This window comes from Cololabis saira, chromosome 19 (genome assembly GCF_033807715.1).
Source record: "Cololabis saira isolate AMF1-May2022 chromosome 19, fColSai1.1, whole genome shotgun sequence".
NCBI classification, from domain to species: Eukaryota; Metazoa; Chordata; class Actinopteri; order Beloniformes; family Belonidae; genus Cololabis; species Cololabis saira.
The window spans coordinates 29,359,373-29,379,127 of NC_084605.1; the positions used below are offsets into that span (position 1 = coordinate 29,359,373).

General features: G+C 40.0%; 1 protein-coding gene across 1 annotated transcript; it reads right to left on the bottom strand.

The window, feature by feature from the left end:
- Positions 1 to 1,575: 1,575 nt before the first annotated feature.
- On the bottom strand, positions 1,576 to 19,009 carry fshr (follicle stimulating hormone receptor). The gene is made up of 14 exons (XM_061709026.1): positions 18,834 to 19,009; positions 14,119 to 14,190; positions 12,462 to 12,536; positions 12,256 to 12,330; positions 12,086 to 12,160; positions 10,489 to 10,563; positions 9,994 to 10,074; positions 8,524 to 8,592; positions 8,353 to 8,427; positions 5,450 to 5,635; positions 4,720 to 4,940; positions 3,629 to 3,810; positions 3,346 to 3,537; positions 1,576 to 2,109 (listed from the first exon to the last, which is right to left on the bottom strand). Exons 1-14 carry the CDS (start codon positions 19,007 to 19,009, stop codon positions 1,576 to 1,578), a joined length of 2,088 nt encoding a protein of 695 aa, XP_061565010.1.
- Between the last annotated feature and the right edge of the window lie 746 nt (positions 19,010 to 19,755).

Sequence of the window (19,755 nt, forward strand, 5' to 3'; positions counted from 1 at the left end):
CACTAATTTCCTTGCATGACCTGTCTCCAAATGCAATAAAGTCGTTTTAATTCACTTTTAAAAGTGTATCAGTTCATAAATGGATTGTTTAAGCCCTCTATATTTTCAAATGTTTTGGTGGAATCTCGCTTTAGGTTTCAGTATGATGTGATGTGAGACCAGCGGACCACTAGGGGTCAGTGTTGGGCTGCAAATACCAGGATTTAAAAACACTCGATAGAAGTACAGTATGGTGAGGCTGTTTCATTTTCTTATTCTTATAACCATAGAAACTAGCAAATATACAACTATTTTCAGCCGTTTATGTGTTAAAAATTCAATTTATTTTCATCCAAACAAATTTGACCTGCTTGTTTTTCTCTGTTACCATCATTAGCAATGGCAGCTTAAGACAGCAGAGATCACAAAGCATCCACTGTAACTAGCACCACCTGGCGGATAAAGTGTAAAAATGCAGCAGCAGGTTTAGCATGTACGAGGCAGTGAGTGCACCCATATCAATGAGACAGACTTGAATTCCTCCTTGCAGCTGCAGCCTTGAAACTCTGAGTGTCCGCCTGCACGTGTGTGCACCTTATCTTGCTTCCAAATTCATCTTCCTGTAATAAGCAGAATGAGCAGCTGTGTAGTCTCTCCTCCTACATCCACCCACCCACCTTGATACACAGAACAGAGGTTGGTGGGGTCACTTCATCCTTGAAATCTTTGGATGCTCTGAAGGACAGCATTGCTGGATAGAAACAACTTGATTATTGCATGTGGGTGTGTGTATTTAAAAGACTTCAAATGTTCTAAAATGAGGACGTTTATGAACTAATGATAAGAAAAAAACCCATCAAATTTTATATTTTGCACTAATAAGAAAACATGTAATTTCAAAGATGATTACAGGACATTCATTCATAGAGACACTGAAAATTTGGAGGGGATTAGGAGGCAAGGGAGAGCATACGAGGCGATTATCAATCAGCAGGTCCCTGCAGTGTTCCTTTAATGAGTATAAGTCAATGTCATCATTCAACAAATATTCTATTCAAAAAGCATCAGACTCTTCTACCTCTAAACTTGCTGCCAGAAACCCCAACAAAGTTACAAGGAGTAAAATGGTATCTAGGACAGCTATGTGACCCAGTTTTGTTCAAATTTTCTGCAGTTGTTTATTTAGATTACTGCAGAATGTAGACTTCTCAAAGTATTTTACAGTCTTTTCAAGGATCTATATGGGAAACTAAACTCTGGCTACTAAGTTTTCCGGTCAGAGGTTAAACATTCAAGTTACCACAAATGCAACTGTAGCTGAAATGTCTGTGCAGATTCAAAGAAGAAATGCATTGGAGATATGCAGACTAGCTCATCTTAATCATCAGAGCGATGAGCTGACACTGGAGGCAGCCATCTGATAAAGCACCTGTTCAATGTGCTTCCATGAAAAAAGTTCAACCTCTCAAACTTTGAGGTTCCTATCCATCACAAACTGCTTGAGATCCTTCTGTGTGAACGAAAAAGGATTTATGTGTAAAATAAAAAATAGGAAAGTTCAGTGAAAGTCTGCACTTGTGGAAATGTGGATGACAATCAGCACTCCTGTTTTCCATCTAGACTCAGCGTATTGGCCAGTGAGTAGATGACACGGATGCTCTTTGGAGAGGTCCAAGTCGGCTGCTGGCAGGATGAAGTCTCTGTCCGGTAAATTTGCGCCCGAGTCTTGAACAGGCCGAAGCGAGCCGCCAGGAAAAAGAAGTCCCTCCGGAAGGCGCGGGTGAAGAAGGCATAAAGGAAGGGGTTGGAGCACGAGTTGATGGGGTAAAAAAGGACTAAGAGGAGTTTGGAGTCTGAGACCGTGATGAGCGGGAGCTTCAGGGCAGCTGAAATGGCGAAGAAGGAGATTGGACCCATGCAGATGAAGTCGGTGAAGATCAGGATGGCCATGCGTTGAGCCACGTGGGTGTCGGCGTTGGCTGGTGCCGATGAAGGCTTGCGATAAGTCAAGTAGATGCTTATGTAACAGCCACACACACAGATGAACGCAATGATGTTGAGAAGGAGTAGAGACACCACATAGACCTGGGAAATCAGGGACTCCACATCCATGGGCAGGCAGATGCTCACCTGCACAGAGAAAAAGCTGAAATCATGGATGCACTCATTTTCCATGTCATATCCTACGGTGTACGAGCAGAAACTTTCTTTATGTAGCTAGGAAACACAGCAATGTGTGAAACCCTGGACAAACAATGGGCCACTGAGCTCCTAGGCAACCAACTCTTCCTCAGCACATAAAAGAGCCGGGCATCTTTTCTTTTTTCTTTTACAACAGAATGTGCTTCTTTGTTACATTTCTTTTTGTCTCATTTTGGTCATGAATGTATGATTTTAATTAATTTCTGTCTCTATGTGACCATTTTGAATATTTTTCTGCTGTACTTCAGTCATTATTTGTGTCATTTGGTTTCTAAGGGTAGTTTTTCCAACCCATCCTATTTGTCCTTTTGCGTCTATAGTATTTTGCATCATATTTTGGTCAATGGCATCCGTTTGCTATTTCGTTTCAAGGTAGTCATTTCTATGTCACTACAATCTCAAACTTCCTGGACAGAGAAATTAAATGCTTTGGTATAGGAGAGAAAGCACATATCTGTGAACAGGATTTACCGTTGCTTGAATGATGCGTAAGAAGGAATTTCCCAAAATTAGTTTAGAATCCTAATCCTCATCCCAAATAAATTATTCAAGAATTACATAAATGTTTTAGGATTCATACAGACAAAGATTTTCTTCGCTCCACACTGAAAACGTTTTTACTTGGAGAGTTTGGTTCTTTTCCTTCATCTACAAAATACTATTACAGGACTGTCTCAGAAAATTTGAATATTGTGATAAAGTCCTTTATTTTCTGTAATGCAAAAATGTCATACATTCTGGATTCATTACAAATCAACTGAAATATTGCAAGCCTTTTATTATTTTAATATTGCTGATCATGGCTTACAGTTTAAGAAAACTCAAATATCCTATCTCAAAATATTAGAATATTCTGGGAATCTTAATCTTAAACTGTAAACCATAATCAGCAATATTAAAATAATAAAAGGCTTGCAATATTTCAGTTGATTTGTAATGAATCCAGATTGTATGACATTTTTGTTTTTTTTAATTGCATTACAGAAAATAAAGAACTTTATCACAATATTCTAATTTTCTGAGACAGTCCTGTATATAGAGAAATTATGCAGAGATACATACTCTACATATTTTACTGTTCGATTTGTAGAGAATGACTTAATGTGCCATTTTAAAAAGCGTAGAGCAATGAAATGCTCGGGATACTGTAAATAAAGAGCGTACTTTGCTGTAACTGCTGACCCCGACTGTGGGCAGCAGAGCAGCCAGCGAGGAGAAGATCCAGCCTGCTGTCATGATGATACACGCGTGCCTCAGGCGAAGTTTGCGGTCGAGTCTCAGGGCATGTGTGATGGTGTGCCAGCGCTCCACAGTGATCGCTGTTAATGTGAACACTGACAGCTCGCTGGCAAACACCTGCAAATAAAACACTTATTCATTATTTAAGAAGATGATATCCGCAGGGGCTGTCATCACACGCAGTGGACTCTACGGAGGCATTACACACTGTGAAGAAGCCGGCCACGTTGCAGCCAAGTCCTGTCTGCCAGTCTAAGGCATGGTTGTAGTACCGGCCGTGAGTGAGCCCGTCGACGGTTGCTATGACTACCAGGTAGATGCCCATGCAGAGGTCAGCAAAGGCCAAATGGCACATGAGGAAACGAGGAACGGTGAGCTTAGAGCGGCTGCCTGTCCGGACAGTGGAGGGGAGAAGAAAATTACTCCAGTAAGTCAGGTTAAAGTAAATTGACATTAACAGTGAAATCATTTTTAGAGTAAAAGCAAATATTAGTGTGAAAAGTTAAATTACTACTGAAATACAGTAAAAAAAAAAAATAAAAAAAAAAAACAGTTTATGTAAAGACTTAAGGCTGACTCTGAAAGTTTGTTCATGTTGAAGAAAATCCCAAATTACAGCTGTTAATAACACGCTTAGAGCCTGATATAAAATATGGCTTTGGCCTCCACAGTTACGATGGAGTACACCCGTCCAGGTCATGGTAACTGTCGAAACCTTGACTCAAGGGAACTGAACTTCCTCTTCTTTTGTTTTTGAAGACATTTCATTTTCCATCCAGAAGGGAAAAGAGAGAAATGGACATACAGATGCCTTCATTTAAACCTTGGAGAGACCTCATAGCTAGATTTCCCAACCGTGACCACTGAATGAGGGTGAATTTAACGCACGTCATCATAAAACTATCCATAACTACGGACATGGTTTTATGGGTGACAGCTACTTTGCAGTCCGTTGTATCAACTTGTTGTCTTCCCTTCAGCTACTTAGCAGTTTTGGTGAACTTGACGTCTGTGCTGTGGATAAGGATCCAAGGGAACATCATTTATCTTAATTTAAAGGTAATGGGGCTTGTTGTGCTGTTCATTGTACCAACAGACAGCCGTGTAGGGCTCTCAGTTTGGCCTGGACGGGTTTATGGGCGAAGGTTTTTACAGTCTCTGACAAAAACACTTAGTTCCAAGTTCGTACTTTTCTTAAAAACTTCAGAGATCTACAGAAAAACCCTACAAACATATACAGTCATCCACAAAAAAAGAAGAAGATTTTGGATTAAAAGCTTTGTTTCACATATTTCCCACCTAACAATACCAGGAGAACCACTGTATTGCCCAGCAGAGCGAGGATAGTGATAAACCAGATGATGACCCGTAAGGAGACGGGGGACATGATGTCCTCGCAGGGGTTAAAGTTGTCAGGTTCTGGGCTGCAGGTGATGGAGGTGGAGTTGAAACAGTGCTCCCTGTAGAAGCCAGGGTAGCGCTTTACCTCGGGGTGACTACACTTCGGGATCCACCGGGATCTGGCAGACGACACAACAATACGTCAGAATACACAGTACATCACTTGTGAAAAAATAAAATCTTATGTCATCTCATCTCATTTGGTGAAGCAGAAAAATGAAGATGCACCCAAAATCACTTGTTTGTTCAGTCCCCGGTTAAAGACCTTGGATTTGATCTTCACTGACACTGAAGGGAAGATTTGATGAAATCTGTCGGGTTCCTTAGCTGGGATGGTTTGAATTATTTAGCATGAAACGATGTTTGAATATAGACTCTACTGAATTAAGGGAATTACTATAAACTGGAAATAGTGAGACTGAATCAGAGTGTGCTTCATTGGAGTTTATTGACTTTATTTTCTGTGTAAAATTCTTTAAAAACGACTTGTCGTGAATGTGCACCGTGCAAATAAAGTGAAATGGAGTTGATTCAAGTATTAACCTAGATCCCATGTAATTTCCCTTTTGGCGTTTAATCAAGCTTTATTGGACTGAAGTGTACCTTTTGCTTGGGAGGACACCTGTACCTGTTTCTGTGCATGTTTTGGAAAGCACAACAATGTGACGGGTATGTCAGGTTGGCCAAGTCCAGACTGGTAAAGTGGTGTGGAGAAGGCAGTTTTTTCAGGTGGTAGGTGGACTTTGCAGACAGCTTCTTGAGACCACCAAGGATGGAGTCCGGCAGAAAGCTGATAGCCGTTTGAGAGATGTCCCTGCAGGAAGAAGCAGGGGAAGAAATCAACAGGGGAGCTGTTTTTATATCGTTGACACTTCTTTTTCTCTATCTGATCCAGTAATTTCACCTATGGTAAAGGCTTCCTTCCAGAATAGTTGGGATGGTGTGTAACGAGAAAGTAAAAACAGAATGATTCACAACTCACTGAAAATCTTTTTAATTTAATGGCAACTAATACAAAGTTAAAATAACAGATGTTTACAAATCTAGCTTTTTCTAAACAAAAATGTGATGCTCACTTTTTAAAAGAAAAACCACACACAAACACAAGTTTAATGTGCTGTGGTTATCAACATTTGGACAATGAGCTGACTGTCACGCCAGTTCTGCTTCGTGATTAAATGTAAATTTGATTAAATGTGTGAGTCTGGAGAGTCGACTTAGATAAATTTGGACGGTTCTGAACAGTCTGAATAGGTGGCCATCGACTAATTACATTGGCTTACTTTCAAAATCCTGTAAGTATGCAAGTGAAAGGACCAGAACAGTCACGTTGCTGTTTGTGCTGCTGGAAGTACCTACATGTGCTGCGACAAGCTGCCTAAAAGTAGCGACATGAAGCTGCAGCTGATAAAGCAGGATGAGCAATAACATCAGCCAATATGCTGAATGCCTGTTCACAATTTTGCAGTTGAAATCCCTGCAAAACAGTTTCTCTAATAAAGCAGTTCATCCATGGTGCCACTTCGGTTTTTTGCTGTTCGAGTCCAACGCCAAACACATGAAGAGTGTAGTTCCACGGATAACCACTAGGGGGCTTTAAAAGAGTGAATTTCCATTGATCCCCCTGTTTAAATGTTCAACTATACAGCATAAATAAACAAACTTTTCAAACAGCGTAGTCTGTATAAAACCCCAAATTCATGCATAATTTGGGGATTTCATTTATATTTATTTCGTTTTTAGTGAGTGACAGCTCTTGTAATCACTTTAGGTACATGGCACTTTCAGCGAGGTTGACCTCTGAGCGACCAATAAAGTCCAAACAGAGCACAATTATCCTTATTTAGAGATAATATGGCTTTTTGTGCTGTTAATTGTACTAGCAGTCCATCTAAGAGCTCTCTATTGACTTTATTGTCATCTCACACTAGTAAATTAATAAGATATCAATTTAAACAGTGATACCTCCAACAGCATGCACAGTATTGCATCTGCTAGGTGCAGATGTAATGTTAGCTTAATGTTACTCTATTAACATTAAGATTATCTATTATGATAGATGTTCACATGCTTTAAGCTTGAAACTGTTAAGAGGCTGAATGTGGAAAACTGTTAAGATGTTATTGGGTGAGGGGAGGGGAATGCAGTGGACCAGGGGGATTCAACTCTCTACTCTGGGTCTGCTGCAAACGGTCCAGGAGTGAAGGGGGTTTGCAAGGGGGTTGGCATGTAAACACAAGCGGCGCCAAAAGTCTAACTTATCAACCTGCGGTCAGTGAAGATTGACTCACTTTAGGAACCAGCCCCCACTGGTCCACCGTTAAATATGGACCAAGGGTTGTAATGCATATGTGAGAGAGCTGAAACAACACCTGAAATGAGGATAGAGGGATTTGATCAGAGTGAATGTGAGGGGGTTCACCAATGAGGGTGTATTTGTGCAGATGATAACATATTGATTTATAACTCTATAATAAAAAAAATAAAATTTTTTCACCAATGAAGATGAACAGTTAATCAAGAGTCAGATCAAGGGGAGCACCAGCGACCAGGGTTGCTGTTCTGCAGTCTGAGTCTTTCTGGCTTTGATCCTGCTTTTCCACCGTCTTAGTAAGATAGGCCGTGCCCTGAATTATCTTTGATATAAGATATGGAACATAAACAAGATGGGAAACAAGTGTGGCAATAGAAAATACAAGTACCCTTAAAAAAAAGAAGAACATTTTGCATCCAGTCCAATCTTGCAACTCATTGAAAATAAACGGCTCATTATGAAAAGTAGAAGACCTCAAACAGTTGAGCAGCTGAAAGCCAATATCAAGCACGATTGAACACTTTCCGAATGACAGTAGTTGGTTTCCTCACTTCCCAGCGTGTGGCCCAATCTCTTTAAAGGATTAAAAGATATCTGATAGAAAACAGTGTAAACATACTCTGTCCTACCTTTTTCTTATTCATATTGTGGCCTTCAAATTCAAATTGAACACATATAAGAAAAAAAATAGATAATATTATTTTTTATTTGTGTACCATAATATGTTTTCTTTTGCCTCTCTTTCATCAAACATTAGGCTAAGGCATTTTAAGACAACTGTATTCTGATTTTATTTAAATTGTACACCCCATCCCAACATCCCAACTTAATTGGAAAGAAGGTTTTACAATAAGTACAATTAGGGAAACCCCCCCAAAAAACAAAATCTAAATCATGCTAAATCAGCCAACTGATTTGAGGGAAGTTGTGCACATGCCAATAAAATTGTAAAGAAAAAAATGAAGCTGAAGTGTTGCAGTTTGATTACCAAGCCTTTGCTAAGAGTGGAAAAAAAACAAAAATAGAAAAAGAAATAGAAATAGAAAAATAATCTTCTCTATTACGAATAAACAGGTTTAACTTTGAATCTTTAAAGATTGCACAGGTTCACACTGCATGTCAGATTTTTTCTGGTTCTTTCCTAGATGCTGAGTTTAATAAGTGATGATGAGGAGGGTGAATCATATAGATGAGATACTGCTGGATGTCATGCTTACAGTGCCACCAACTCACTGGGACCCACAAAGGCACTGGGACTGATGTAAGTAAGTTGTTTGTTGCCTCTGAGCACTCTAAGACAGAGAGAGAAGCAAAGAAATTAAATATGCAAGATGACTATCTTTTGGGACTCTCCCCTTTCGGCGACTGTGCGTCTGTCTTTGACTCACAATCTGTACATCTTTGTTCCGTTGAAGGCGTCACTTGCCACCTCCTTGATGCCATTTCTGGTGAGCCGTCTGTCATTAGAAAGAGAAGCCAAATTATAGTCACGTGGCTCCAACACAGAACATTCCCTTCAGTAAAATTGTCTGAGCTGCCAATGCCAAATTTACTGCTTGCTTTTTTCTTTTGTTCCCACTACCTGAAGCTGTTCAAAACCCAGACTTTAAATGAAAAAAAGAGTAAATGACTGCTGTCTGTGGTGTCCTTGTTCTTCCTTTTTATGTCTTTCTCCACCGTTTAAAAGTAATATCCAGTTTATGAAATGATAGGAGCATGAATGCAGAAGTCTACTGGACAAAAATAAGCTCACAGTGAAATAAGCAAAAAAACTGTGTTTTGTATATTTCCCTATGTCTCGCAGATTATTTGTATTGAGAGAAGTACATCACTTTGTGATCATTTTGATGTCATCTTATTGCTGTGGTGGTTTTTGGCTATTGGTTATTTTGAATTTTGTATAAGTTTTATGTAACATACATTTTCTTTGTTTGGTATCTTAATTTGGTCATTTTTAATTTCTATGGAGCCTCTCAGGTAATTAGACAAAAAAACAACAAAAAACTAAAACAGTTTTCTATTTTTTTTCTGTTCTTTGTGGAAATTTTAAAATGTCTTGTCTATGGCTGTTTTTTATTTTCTTCCCTCTTTTTATTTTCTTCCCTCTTCCTGGTATTACTCCATGTCTTTGTTGCTATTGTCTCTGTCTTATCATTTTAGATCTTTCAATTACATCTCTTTTTTTAGGTCTCTTTTCCATCTCATATTGGTTGTGTTGTGTGTGTTTCAAACATGAAAACCAAAGAACAGGTGAAGATGGTAACACTGCCTGAGAATCTGCATCCTGGCATTCATGTGGACGTGACCCTTGCCACCTAATAAACACTTCTGCAGACCAGTCATCAGAGCCCCCCGCTGGCACTGACCCAGTAGCAGTACTCTCATCTACAGCAGCAGCTACACAGCAGTACCCACTAACTATACCGAGGCCTCAAACACCACAACACACAATATTCAACTCACCTGATGCCACTCAGCTTTAGATCTTGGTGCACACATGCTCTTTGCTCTTTGTGCTCAGAGGTAATTTTAACAATTTCACATTGTATTGGACTGTTTCATCCGGAAGTTGGTGAAATTATGAAATAATAAGACAAAATATTAGTCTAAAACTACTGCCATCAGAAATGGGGAGCTGGTGCTGAAATGATGATTTGAATAGCTGCAGTAATGAGAAACAGTCTTGGTTTTTAATATTTCAGTGTCATATGTTTTACTGGCTGCACTATTAAAATACTGCATAATGATCCTACTTATGTGAGGGAAATGGAAAAGAGGTAAAAAAAGAGGTAAAAATGAGGGTGATACATATATGAAAAAGAAAGAAAGACAGAAAGACAAAAAGATGAATGCCTTACATCTCTTCAATTGTTTGAGTGCAGAGGCCTCTGAAAGCATTGGCAGGGACGGTCTCTATGTTGCTGTTGTCCTCCAGGTCACTAAGATCAATAACACATATAAATTAAGAGAAGTACGTGTCATACAAGCATTTCTGCGATGGAAAACAGCAGGAATATGTGTTCCTAAGTTGCAAAATCTATATGAATGTATATTACAACCCCTCTGAAGCCCACTTTGTTTTTAAAACTGGCAGCGAGCTTAAGGGTCTTTTTTTGAAAGTTGCACACTTGGGAGAGATGGTTTCTGCCGCAGATGAGTGGTTCTGTCACGATGAATCTGTTTGTGGAGGCTTGGCGTGCAGTATTGCATGTTTATTGTGTGATTTCCTCTTTCCTCTGGGCATATTTAATTCAGACTGCGTATGAGTTCAGGTGCAAGTGGGAATAGTAGTGTGGGGGTAGGTTTTGGAGCGTGTGTTGGTGGTTTATTCTCCATCACTTACTGACACTTACAACACAAAACGCAGAGCCGTAGAGTGGATCTTGGAGAGGTCTGGAAACCTTGTCAAGCCGGTGTTGGAGATGGTCCTGGCATGTGAAGATTCAACCGTCAAATGTTACTGCATTCACACTACGTGCAGGGTCACGCTGATGAGCTCACATACAATGTAGCTTTACTCTTTGTGACATCATTTACATCAAGTTATTCTATAACAAGTTACACTGAAGCTTAGGTGACAGATAGAGTACAGCTCAGGTAAGAATCTCATTTGTTTTCTTCGTATTTGAATGAAATGCATTTTTTTTTCCAAAGATCACACAATTAAAATCAATATATTTTCTTGCAACCATGTCTGTGCTTAATTTTGAAGGAATCAAACCGATTTCTGTATCTGTATCTGACAAAATCTAATGAAAGCGTGTAGACATTACAGCCAATTAGATAATATTTAGTTTTTTTGCTTTATTATACACTGATCCAAGGTCTGTGTTGGATTTTTGATGTCTTGGGTTTCTTTTCTTTACCTCTCAGACTTAATTTTGATTGTTCAAGTGAAACTCGTGTAATTTTACATCCATTATTCTTTACAGTGAAGAGGACGTATGGTGGGATATACATAGTAGAAAATGCACTGCAACTAAGGGGACTAGTCACGTTTGTTGTGGTCCGCATCAGCATAAAAAATAGGCTGTTTTTTTAGTGCCCACGTTCTGAAATTGCCAATACTGGCCAATTCAAACAACTGTACAATCCACAGTATTTATTACCTCTGCAGTTTACAAGTTTTGGTAGTATTTCTAGAGTGCAAGTGACTTAGTTTGGATACTATATGCCATAATGCAATTTGGTTTGCTCATGGGACTGTGGTAGAGTTGATGATTTTAGGCCAGCTACCAACAGCTGCTGGAATTGGAATGCAGTACATTCTGCAGACTATAATGAATGTAGTACGTAGTATGTGGTTTCAAAACCTGCAACAGTTACATTTCTGGGGAGGTGCCGGTCAGGCTGTGCTGAACTTTTAACATGCAGGTATTTCCTGTACTGACAGGCTCCAAGAGGGACATACTCTAATTTGTTTTTAAATAAAATGAATCATAAAACCAGCACTGACACAAACAACCATTTAAATTTTAATTTGGTACATAAGTGCCATTTAAGTCATAAAAGTAAAAAGAAGTTTTTATCCATTTATTTATTTACTTTTGTAGAGTGATGAGTTTATGTGTCCCAGTTCTCACAAACTGGGACAAGCAGACCAGTGCTGATGATACAATGCCTGAGGGATTTTAGCGATGCGCTGTGCCTTAGAAATAGTTACTTTGAGGGTTTTAAAAAAGATAGAAACAATTCAGGTTCTGCATCACATCAACGTATCAATTTCTGTCTGTGGGTGACTGTATGTGTGGGAAAAAATATTTGGTTAGAAGAAGTGTGACTCTTAATATTTAAAGGGGAACCAGGCTAAATAAATAGTCACGTCTCTGGTTGAGTGGGCTATGAGGTGTAAGCCTGTCTCTCATAACCTATTTTGGACTCAAAATTAACTTGAAAATGTAACTGAAGTACAAAGTATTTATCTTTGCTACGCTCTTGCTGAGTACTCACAAATACTGAAGGTTCACAATGTTCCTGAAGGCATCTGGGTGGATGAATCTCAGGTGTTTTGCCTTGGATATCTCTCTGAAAGAAACACATTTAGTCCCACGCTCATAAATATGACAGGTCTCGCAATCATACTGTTTTACCATTGTCACAATCCTGCAAGTTATACTTACATGTCGGTGAGCAGTGGTAGATCAGAGAACGCAAAAGCTTTTATACCCTCCAAAGCAACATTTTCAGATATAAAACTAAAGGAAACACAATAAGATGACATGTATTGAAAACAAGGATGTCAGACTTTCATTTGCACCTTTACAGAGACTGTGTTGGTTAAAAAAAACAAACAATTTAAGTAGCTTTTGGAAATATGTATACTCACATATCAGTGAGTGAAGGGAGACCGGCAAAGGCGGATGTACCGATACTCTGCAGCACTTCATTCCCCACTATCATGCTAAGGTTGGAAGAAGAGGAACTACTGTATGAGTACAAAGGTGTCGGCATGTGTTCTTAAAGCTTTAGTCACAAAAGAGGCATGTCCTATTGTTACATCCAACAACATAACCACACAACCACCATACGCCATCATCATACAACACACATCCCATCGTTCACTGTTTTCTGTCTTTCTCTGACTTTCAGTGCTTCTTTGTCGGTGACTTTAATGCTCTCTGATAGGTTACTCTCAGATCCCTATAAAGGTGAAGGATGCATTCACCATCATTCTCACATATGCACGAGAACATTTAAATCTGCCGCAAGAAAATAAAGGGTTATCTTTGCCAATCTTGCCTCTAAAAAACAAAAAAAGAAGAAGAAAAACAAACATCAGCGGATTTCCAAGTGGAGATGTAAATCATTTGCGTCTTTACTGGCTGAGCATTAATATCTTACTTCTTTCTTAAACAAAAATATAACTCCTGGTTGCAATTTTCTATGAATAGCAAAACAAAGAAGCAAGAGGAGGAGAGTTTCTACCATCTTATGTAAGGTGAATGCAAAGCGGGGAGATAAAGATGGAGAAACTATTAACGCACCTCAAGGACACTCAAAGTCTCAAGATGCAAAACTTTTATCTCACACCATAAAGCTTTATCTATGTCCACAAAACAAAGAAGAGAATTGTGCTTCTATAAAGCAGAAAAAACTGTCTATTTCTGAAATGGGTATGTGACATAACTGTACCCTTAAAGGGGACCTATTATGGCATCTAATACCTATTTTACACAGGCCTTGAATGTCTTAAAAACAAGCTTTTGATTGTTTTTGCTAAATAAATTAGAAATTCAGCCTCTGAGCCATGTCTTTATCTTCCCATTCTCTAACCTCATTATCTATGTGGGATTCTGAGTGGGCGGGGCTATGATAATGAGGCTCTGTGCTGATTGGCTGCCTGAATGACGCGATGCACCGCTATGAAAAAATGGCCGAAGCTCCGGCCGGCGGAGTTAGTTGTGGGTGTGGTTTCACGCATCGGAGGACAACCTATGTAAATCGCATTTTCGTTACAAAACGAAAGGGAGCAGAATCTGAACGGCTCGTAGATCCACATCACACTGGATGGATCATCCGGGCGGCTGTACAGACACTGCAGAATTTGGTTGCTTTCCTCCTTCTCTGAGTTGGCAGGCTGAGGGGAGACTACTTTATATATGTTAAAGCAAGAAAAAACTTGTTTTTCATAATAGGTCCCCTTTAATTTAGAAGTACTCACTGACTTGCATACTTTGAAACCGAGGCAGCCCCAAACAAAGTGTTCAAAACTGAACCCACTGTTCCAAGTCCTGCGTAATTGAGAATAAAAGAGACAAAAAACTTAATTCCAATATTACCATGAAATAATATCAAAGAAGGGGCGCGTTATTATATCGTGTACAATGTCGTGAACGGCTCTAGTAAAGATTAAACTGTGTCACCAGGAATAGAGGAAATCTCATTACATCTCTGAAAAATCAATGCTCGTTGTGTTTTGACCTCCTTCGTTCATTATGCTTTGCATCCAAGAATAAACATGAGCAGAAGACACGAACACTTACACTTTCCTGAGATACTGAAGGCTGCTGAAGGCCTGCTGCCGAATCTCTCTGATCTGCGTATGCGTAACTTTCCTGTTGATGCAGAAATAGTCACTCACATTAGCTCTAAACAAGACTCCCATCACAGGGATGCAAGCTGTGTAGGATGGGTAACTCGAGAATCCGACTGCTTGGCAGTAATTAAATTAGAATAAATTGTGATTTTCAGCTTTGTAAGTGCAAAGAATAGTGTAGGAGGCTGTGATCAGTTTCTCCCATCGAGGATTCTCTTTTCATGCAAAAAGGGAACCGTTTTGTGCAACAAACGTGCGAGGAGAATCACGAGCATTTAGCATGTGGTTGTTGCAGATCATCTGGAAAGACCATCCATGGCTGCATACATGTGGATATCTCAGCTGTTCCCCAAACCTTGACCTTTGAGCCAAGCAGAACTGATGAGATACATGCAGCGCTGCTGCCTGGGAGTTCACTGTAAATCTGTCGGGAGTAGTTGCTACTTTTTGACTCAAAGCAGGTTTCGTCTGAGTGCATCCATTCAAACTTTACGACAGACTTTCCTTTTCTTTTTAAGCCCTTGACGTTCCTAAAAGATAGTAATGACAAACTGAAAGCTGTAAATGAAAAAGTAAGTAGTATTTCTTCATCAGATTTAGGCCACATGTCCACTAGCAACTTTGCGTTCAGATGCATTGTTTATCCTATTCCAAATGTATCCATTTCCCGTCCTTGAGGGTCGCTGTGATGCATTTTGATGCTTCACTGCTTCGGCACACCTGATTCAGATAAATGCATCGTCATCAGCTCGTCATCAAGGTCTGCACAAGTTTGTTCATGACAGTCATTTGAATCAAATGTGCTGAAGCAGGGAAACATCTAAAAGATGCAGGTCAACGGCCCTCGAGGACTGGAATTGGACGCCGCTGCCCTTTTCTTTTGTGTTGTGTTATGTATGCCTTAACATTTCAGGGCTGTTTACCTAAAATGGGAGCTTTAACAGTAAACTCAGTCGCTTTTATGACACTTAACCAGATTTGCTCTTTCGTTTTTTCTTTTCCGCCAAATCGGTTCCAGGGCTGGTTCTGGGCCAGTTCTGAGTTTGGAACCGGGCTTTCTGTTTCCACTGACAAAGAACTGCCTTTGGGCCAGAAAAACCTGTTCCAAGGTAGCACCAACTTTTTGCTGGGCTAGAGGAAAGCGGAGGGGGCAGAGTTGTTAAGACCAACGGCAATAGCAAGACTATATGAGATGGCGACGTTTTCAAATAATCTACAAATGAATATGGATGCAGCAAAGCAGCAGTGGTCTGAGGAGGAGACAACCTGTCTTTTAGCGACGTAGTCCACGGACGGTGCTACGCGGACCAAGTCCGTATTAGAGCAAATACGTTGTTGTTGGTTCAACTTTCGCGCCAATGCAAACGCAGCGACGTAGCTGACGTTTGCAGCGACTGTAACTGGCGTTTACAGTGACGTTATGACGTGGCTCCGCTCAGCACCCCGAGTTATGCAATACAAGCTCAGCTGGTTCGTAAGTTGAACAGATTGTGAACCAGCACTGGAACCAGTTTGGTGGAAAAGGGGTAGGCTACGTTTCAACGCTCAATTCAGATTTTCTGCTAAGATCAGATTTTTTTTGTGTATTTTTATACATGTATTTTAAATTGCGTCTAATATCAGACTTCGTTGTGAACAGACTTCTGTTTTTGAAGTGACCCATGGGCGTAGTAACATGAAGCGTTGTCGAACAAGTCTGGTGTATGGTCGTAAACAAAATTGCAGCAGCAGTGAGCGTGTATGCTTTCTTTTAGAAGCTATTGGGCAGTGGAAGCTGAGAAATTCATAAACTAGTTATAATGAGGAAAAGCAGAGCCAAAAAGTTAACACTGGCCATGATGGCTTCGATTTCTGAGATGAATGTGGATGAGGGATCAGAGGCAGGAGTGGAAGATGGCGCCGCTGAAACAAATTTCATCCCCAAAAAAATTCCACCAGCGCAGAGTAGTGATTTTTATCACAATACCATAATATCAAAGACGGATAAGATGCGTTGTGAAAGTTCAGACAAAAGTCATATTGGAAAAAATGAGACATGTCTCCAATTTATAACCACGAAAGTGACCCATGTCTGATGTGAAAAAGATTTTGTGTCAAGTGAGCTGTGAGAGACACCTCTGCCAAGATGTACCAGAGAGTACCTGGTGATCATCGTCGCTGGTGTGGGACATGGAGGCACAAGGGAATATACAGCTGTCACAAAAGACAACAGAGCCAAAGCACGCTGAAAACTTCAGTTCAACAGTCCTATAGGGCCATTATTCCACAGCTGCAGAACGGAGGAGCATTTCGTATCGTGGTTGTTATGCTCCAGGAAGGTACAGTAGCAGCAAAGGCTGAAAAAGGCACAAAACGAGTCTCAGCAATTTTGCTGTAATGCATCAATATAAATAACTAATGTAACCCAGCATTCAACCACAGGAATGAAAAAGATTGCATTTGACTGAAAAATACTTAAAGAATTCAAATACACTTTTTCTCAAAAGCATCCATTTTCAAAGTCACTTAGGTGGTTGTGGGGGGACATCAGTTAATTGTTCAGATTTGATAGGGTCCATGTATATGGAGCAAGAACAGTGTCATAATTCGCAAATGCACACACCGTTTCACAAATGCACAGGACAAAATTCACTAATGCACAGACCGAATAATATTAATCACTTTTCTAAGCGAACGCAGTTCAAACAGCAGGTGTATCCGCCCCTTTAATCTGATTGGTTTACGAGTAAATAGTCCCCCACGTGGGGTGCGCTCTTATGATTGGCTGAAACCAAGGAAGACATCTGATTGGTTGCAGATCCTTCCATGTTAAAAAAAACTTATTTGTGGATCGAGTCACGTCAGGGGAGTCTCAAAAGTCACACGCAAATCCAGCGCAGCTCACAGACAAAAAACGTTTGTAAATCAGGTTATATTTGTGTGTGCATCAAAAATACATTTGTGTATCTTGTCCTATGCATGTGTGAATTGTTCTGTGCATTTTTGAAACTTGTCCTGTGCATTTGTGAAACGGTGCGTGCCTTTGCGAATTATGAGACTGTTCTAGCTCCATGAATGTAGGACACCAACAACCCTCCTCAAAGCATCCTTCCTCCACTCCGTATATATATATATATGTGTGTGTGTGTGTGTGTGTGTGTGTGTGTGTGTGTGTGTGTGTGTGTGTGTGTGTGTGTGTGTGCAGAACCAAGGCTTTGCATACTCTCCTGTTGGCTTTGAAAGGAATATAGACAGGTTCTGTCAGAACCGTCTCTCTAGCAACAAGGCCTGAGTGTTTTTGTGATTTTAATAACATACAGTATATATTGAACCACACCAGTTTTAGTTTAAGTGCATGCAATCCTGAGAACATTTTCACTTAACATTTCACCCAAGACTCACTGAGTTTTTTAAACCACTACCTGTAAACCTCACTGTGAGAGGTTCGGGTACCGGGCGGGAATGATCACAGTTAGACTGCAGCTGAATCACTGGACTTTTATTCAGGTGTGGTCCATAATGGGCACGGATCCCAGAACCATCAACTAACCTCTGCTCTGCGGCTGAGCTGAACCACAACCCACCGCCACACTCACTGATTATCACTTTTAAGCTTGTCTATTTGAATCTGTACTTAAACTAAATTGCAAAAACAACATTTTAAAAGAGTCAGGCTGAGGTTTGTTGTGTAATTTCATAGATGCCACATTTGGCAGGCTTTCTTTCTCCTCATTCCTATTTCACACTGTATTCTGGTTGATCATTGATAGATGAAAAATAGAAAGCAGCAATGTGCTCATAAATGCACCAAAGAAGATTGCCAGCTAACAGTTATGGATCTGGTTGACCTACAAACTGTGGATACTGCTGAAACACTGTAGTAAAAACCATAGGACATCTTCAACCAGCAGCTGCACCAAGACATGGAGGAAGAGCAGTCGTGCTTTGCGTACAGATACGTTCCCAGAGTTGATCAATTTTTAATAAAACCAGCAATGGGAAGTTCAGTGAAAGATTTGGCCAAGAGGAGATGAGTGAAGATCAGAGAGAAAAGTCCAAATAATTATGCATGCTCACAAGATGGGGTTTTGTGATAACTGCACGTCCCTGACTCTGAGTTGGTTTACAAATTGGCGAATGTAGGGAGGAATATTAAGATATATTTTCTATAGTACAGACCCAAAGTTTTTTGCTTAAAGCTCAGCTGAGAGAAACTGTGGGCCGTATTCATCATAATCAATTTGCTTCCGAAAATGCTGGTGAAAGCAGCTGTAGCTGTGACTAATCTGTGGCTTGAACGTATATTTAAGAGAAATAACTCTGACAACGAGACGAATCGGAAATATGGAAAGTCTGTTGAGCTTCATTACTGGAAATCTTGGATCGAGAGTCTTTTCTGGAGCTTGGATTTCTGCAGACGGTAAAACTCACAGCATCTTGGGCTTTGCTGCTTCAGCTTCGACAGTTTAGTCGTATTTGGTCATGAGTCCCAATATGTACACTGAAAATTTCAAGCGTACCGAATTAACAGCAGCACAAAGCCCGCCCCCCCCCCACCCAAAAAAAAAGAAGACAGAAAAGATTGAAAAAAACAAAAGTTTGGGGTTATATTACTCTAGGAAATTGTTGGAAAAAGTTCAGGTGAAGCAAGCAGGCCAAATGTACATGTTTATGAGTACTTACAGGCACCAGGTGTTGCTGGAAATGTTGGAGGGGATTGTTTTGACTCCAAATGGCACCGGGTAGCATGCTTTTACTGTAGCCAAGCTGATCTGAAGATCCACTGAAGAGTCCGGCACCGTTGCTGATGCCATCTTTATCATAAACGACATCAACATCATCAGTGTTGTTACCCCCATACTTTCTGCCTGCTTTTGTCCAGTGTCCTTAACTCTTAATTCTTCCTTGTTTTCCTTCTTCTTCGGTGTCAATCACACATGCATGCTTACGCATATGCAGCCCCTTTGCCAGAGCTCGTATTTCCAGTTTCAGGAGAAAACGTTTTCTTGTCTGTCCGTTCAGCGCCACGTTGGAGAGAGAATATTACGAGGTGTTTTGGTGTTCTTTAATGCTGTGGTGAATGCTGGGGGCGTGTGAAAAGTTTCAAGGGTGCCTGAGGATGTAGGAGGTCTCTTCTGGGTTGTGTGCAAGCCTATTTTTGCACTGTCTAAGAATGACTACGGAGGTCAGATTTTGCAAATGACATTGGCGCTGTAATCTAACCAACATCTCTTTCTACTCAGACATTCAAGAAATAATAAAAGGAATCAGACTTGAGTCACTGGAAAATGGTAGTAGCTTGCTTTAGAGACAAAACAAAAAAAAGGAACACAAAACAAAATATTCTCTCTCTTTTTTGACTCACATTGAAATAAAGGAAAACAAATAATACGTTTTTTACAAAAGGAATTGCTACAAACATCTATTTATAAGAGGAAAACTGAAATATTAAACAGAATATAAAGCTGCAGTGTTAAATTCAAAAGTAAATGTCAGGAAAACTCATAGTGAACTAACTATCTGAACAAAAATAGAGACCTTAAATATGATCAAAAAAGGTACTGCAGCAAATCATTCATTTACAGCGCTGTATCAGGGTCCGGGT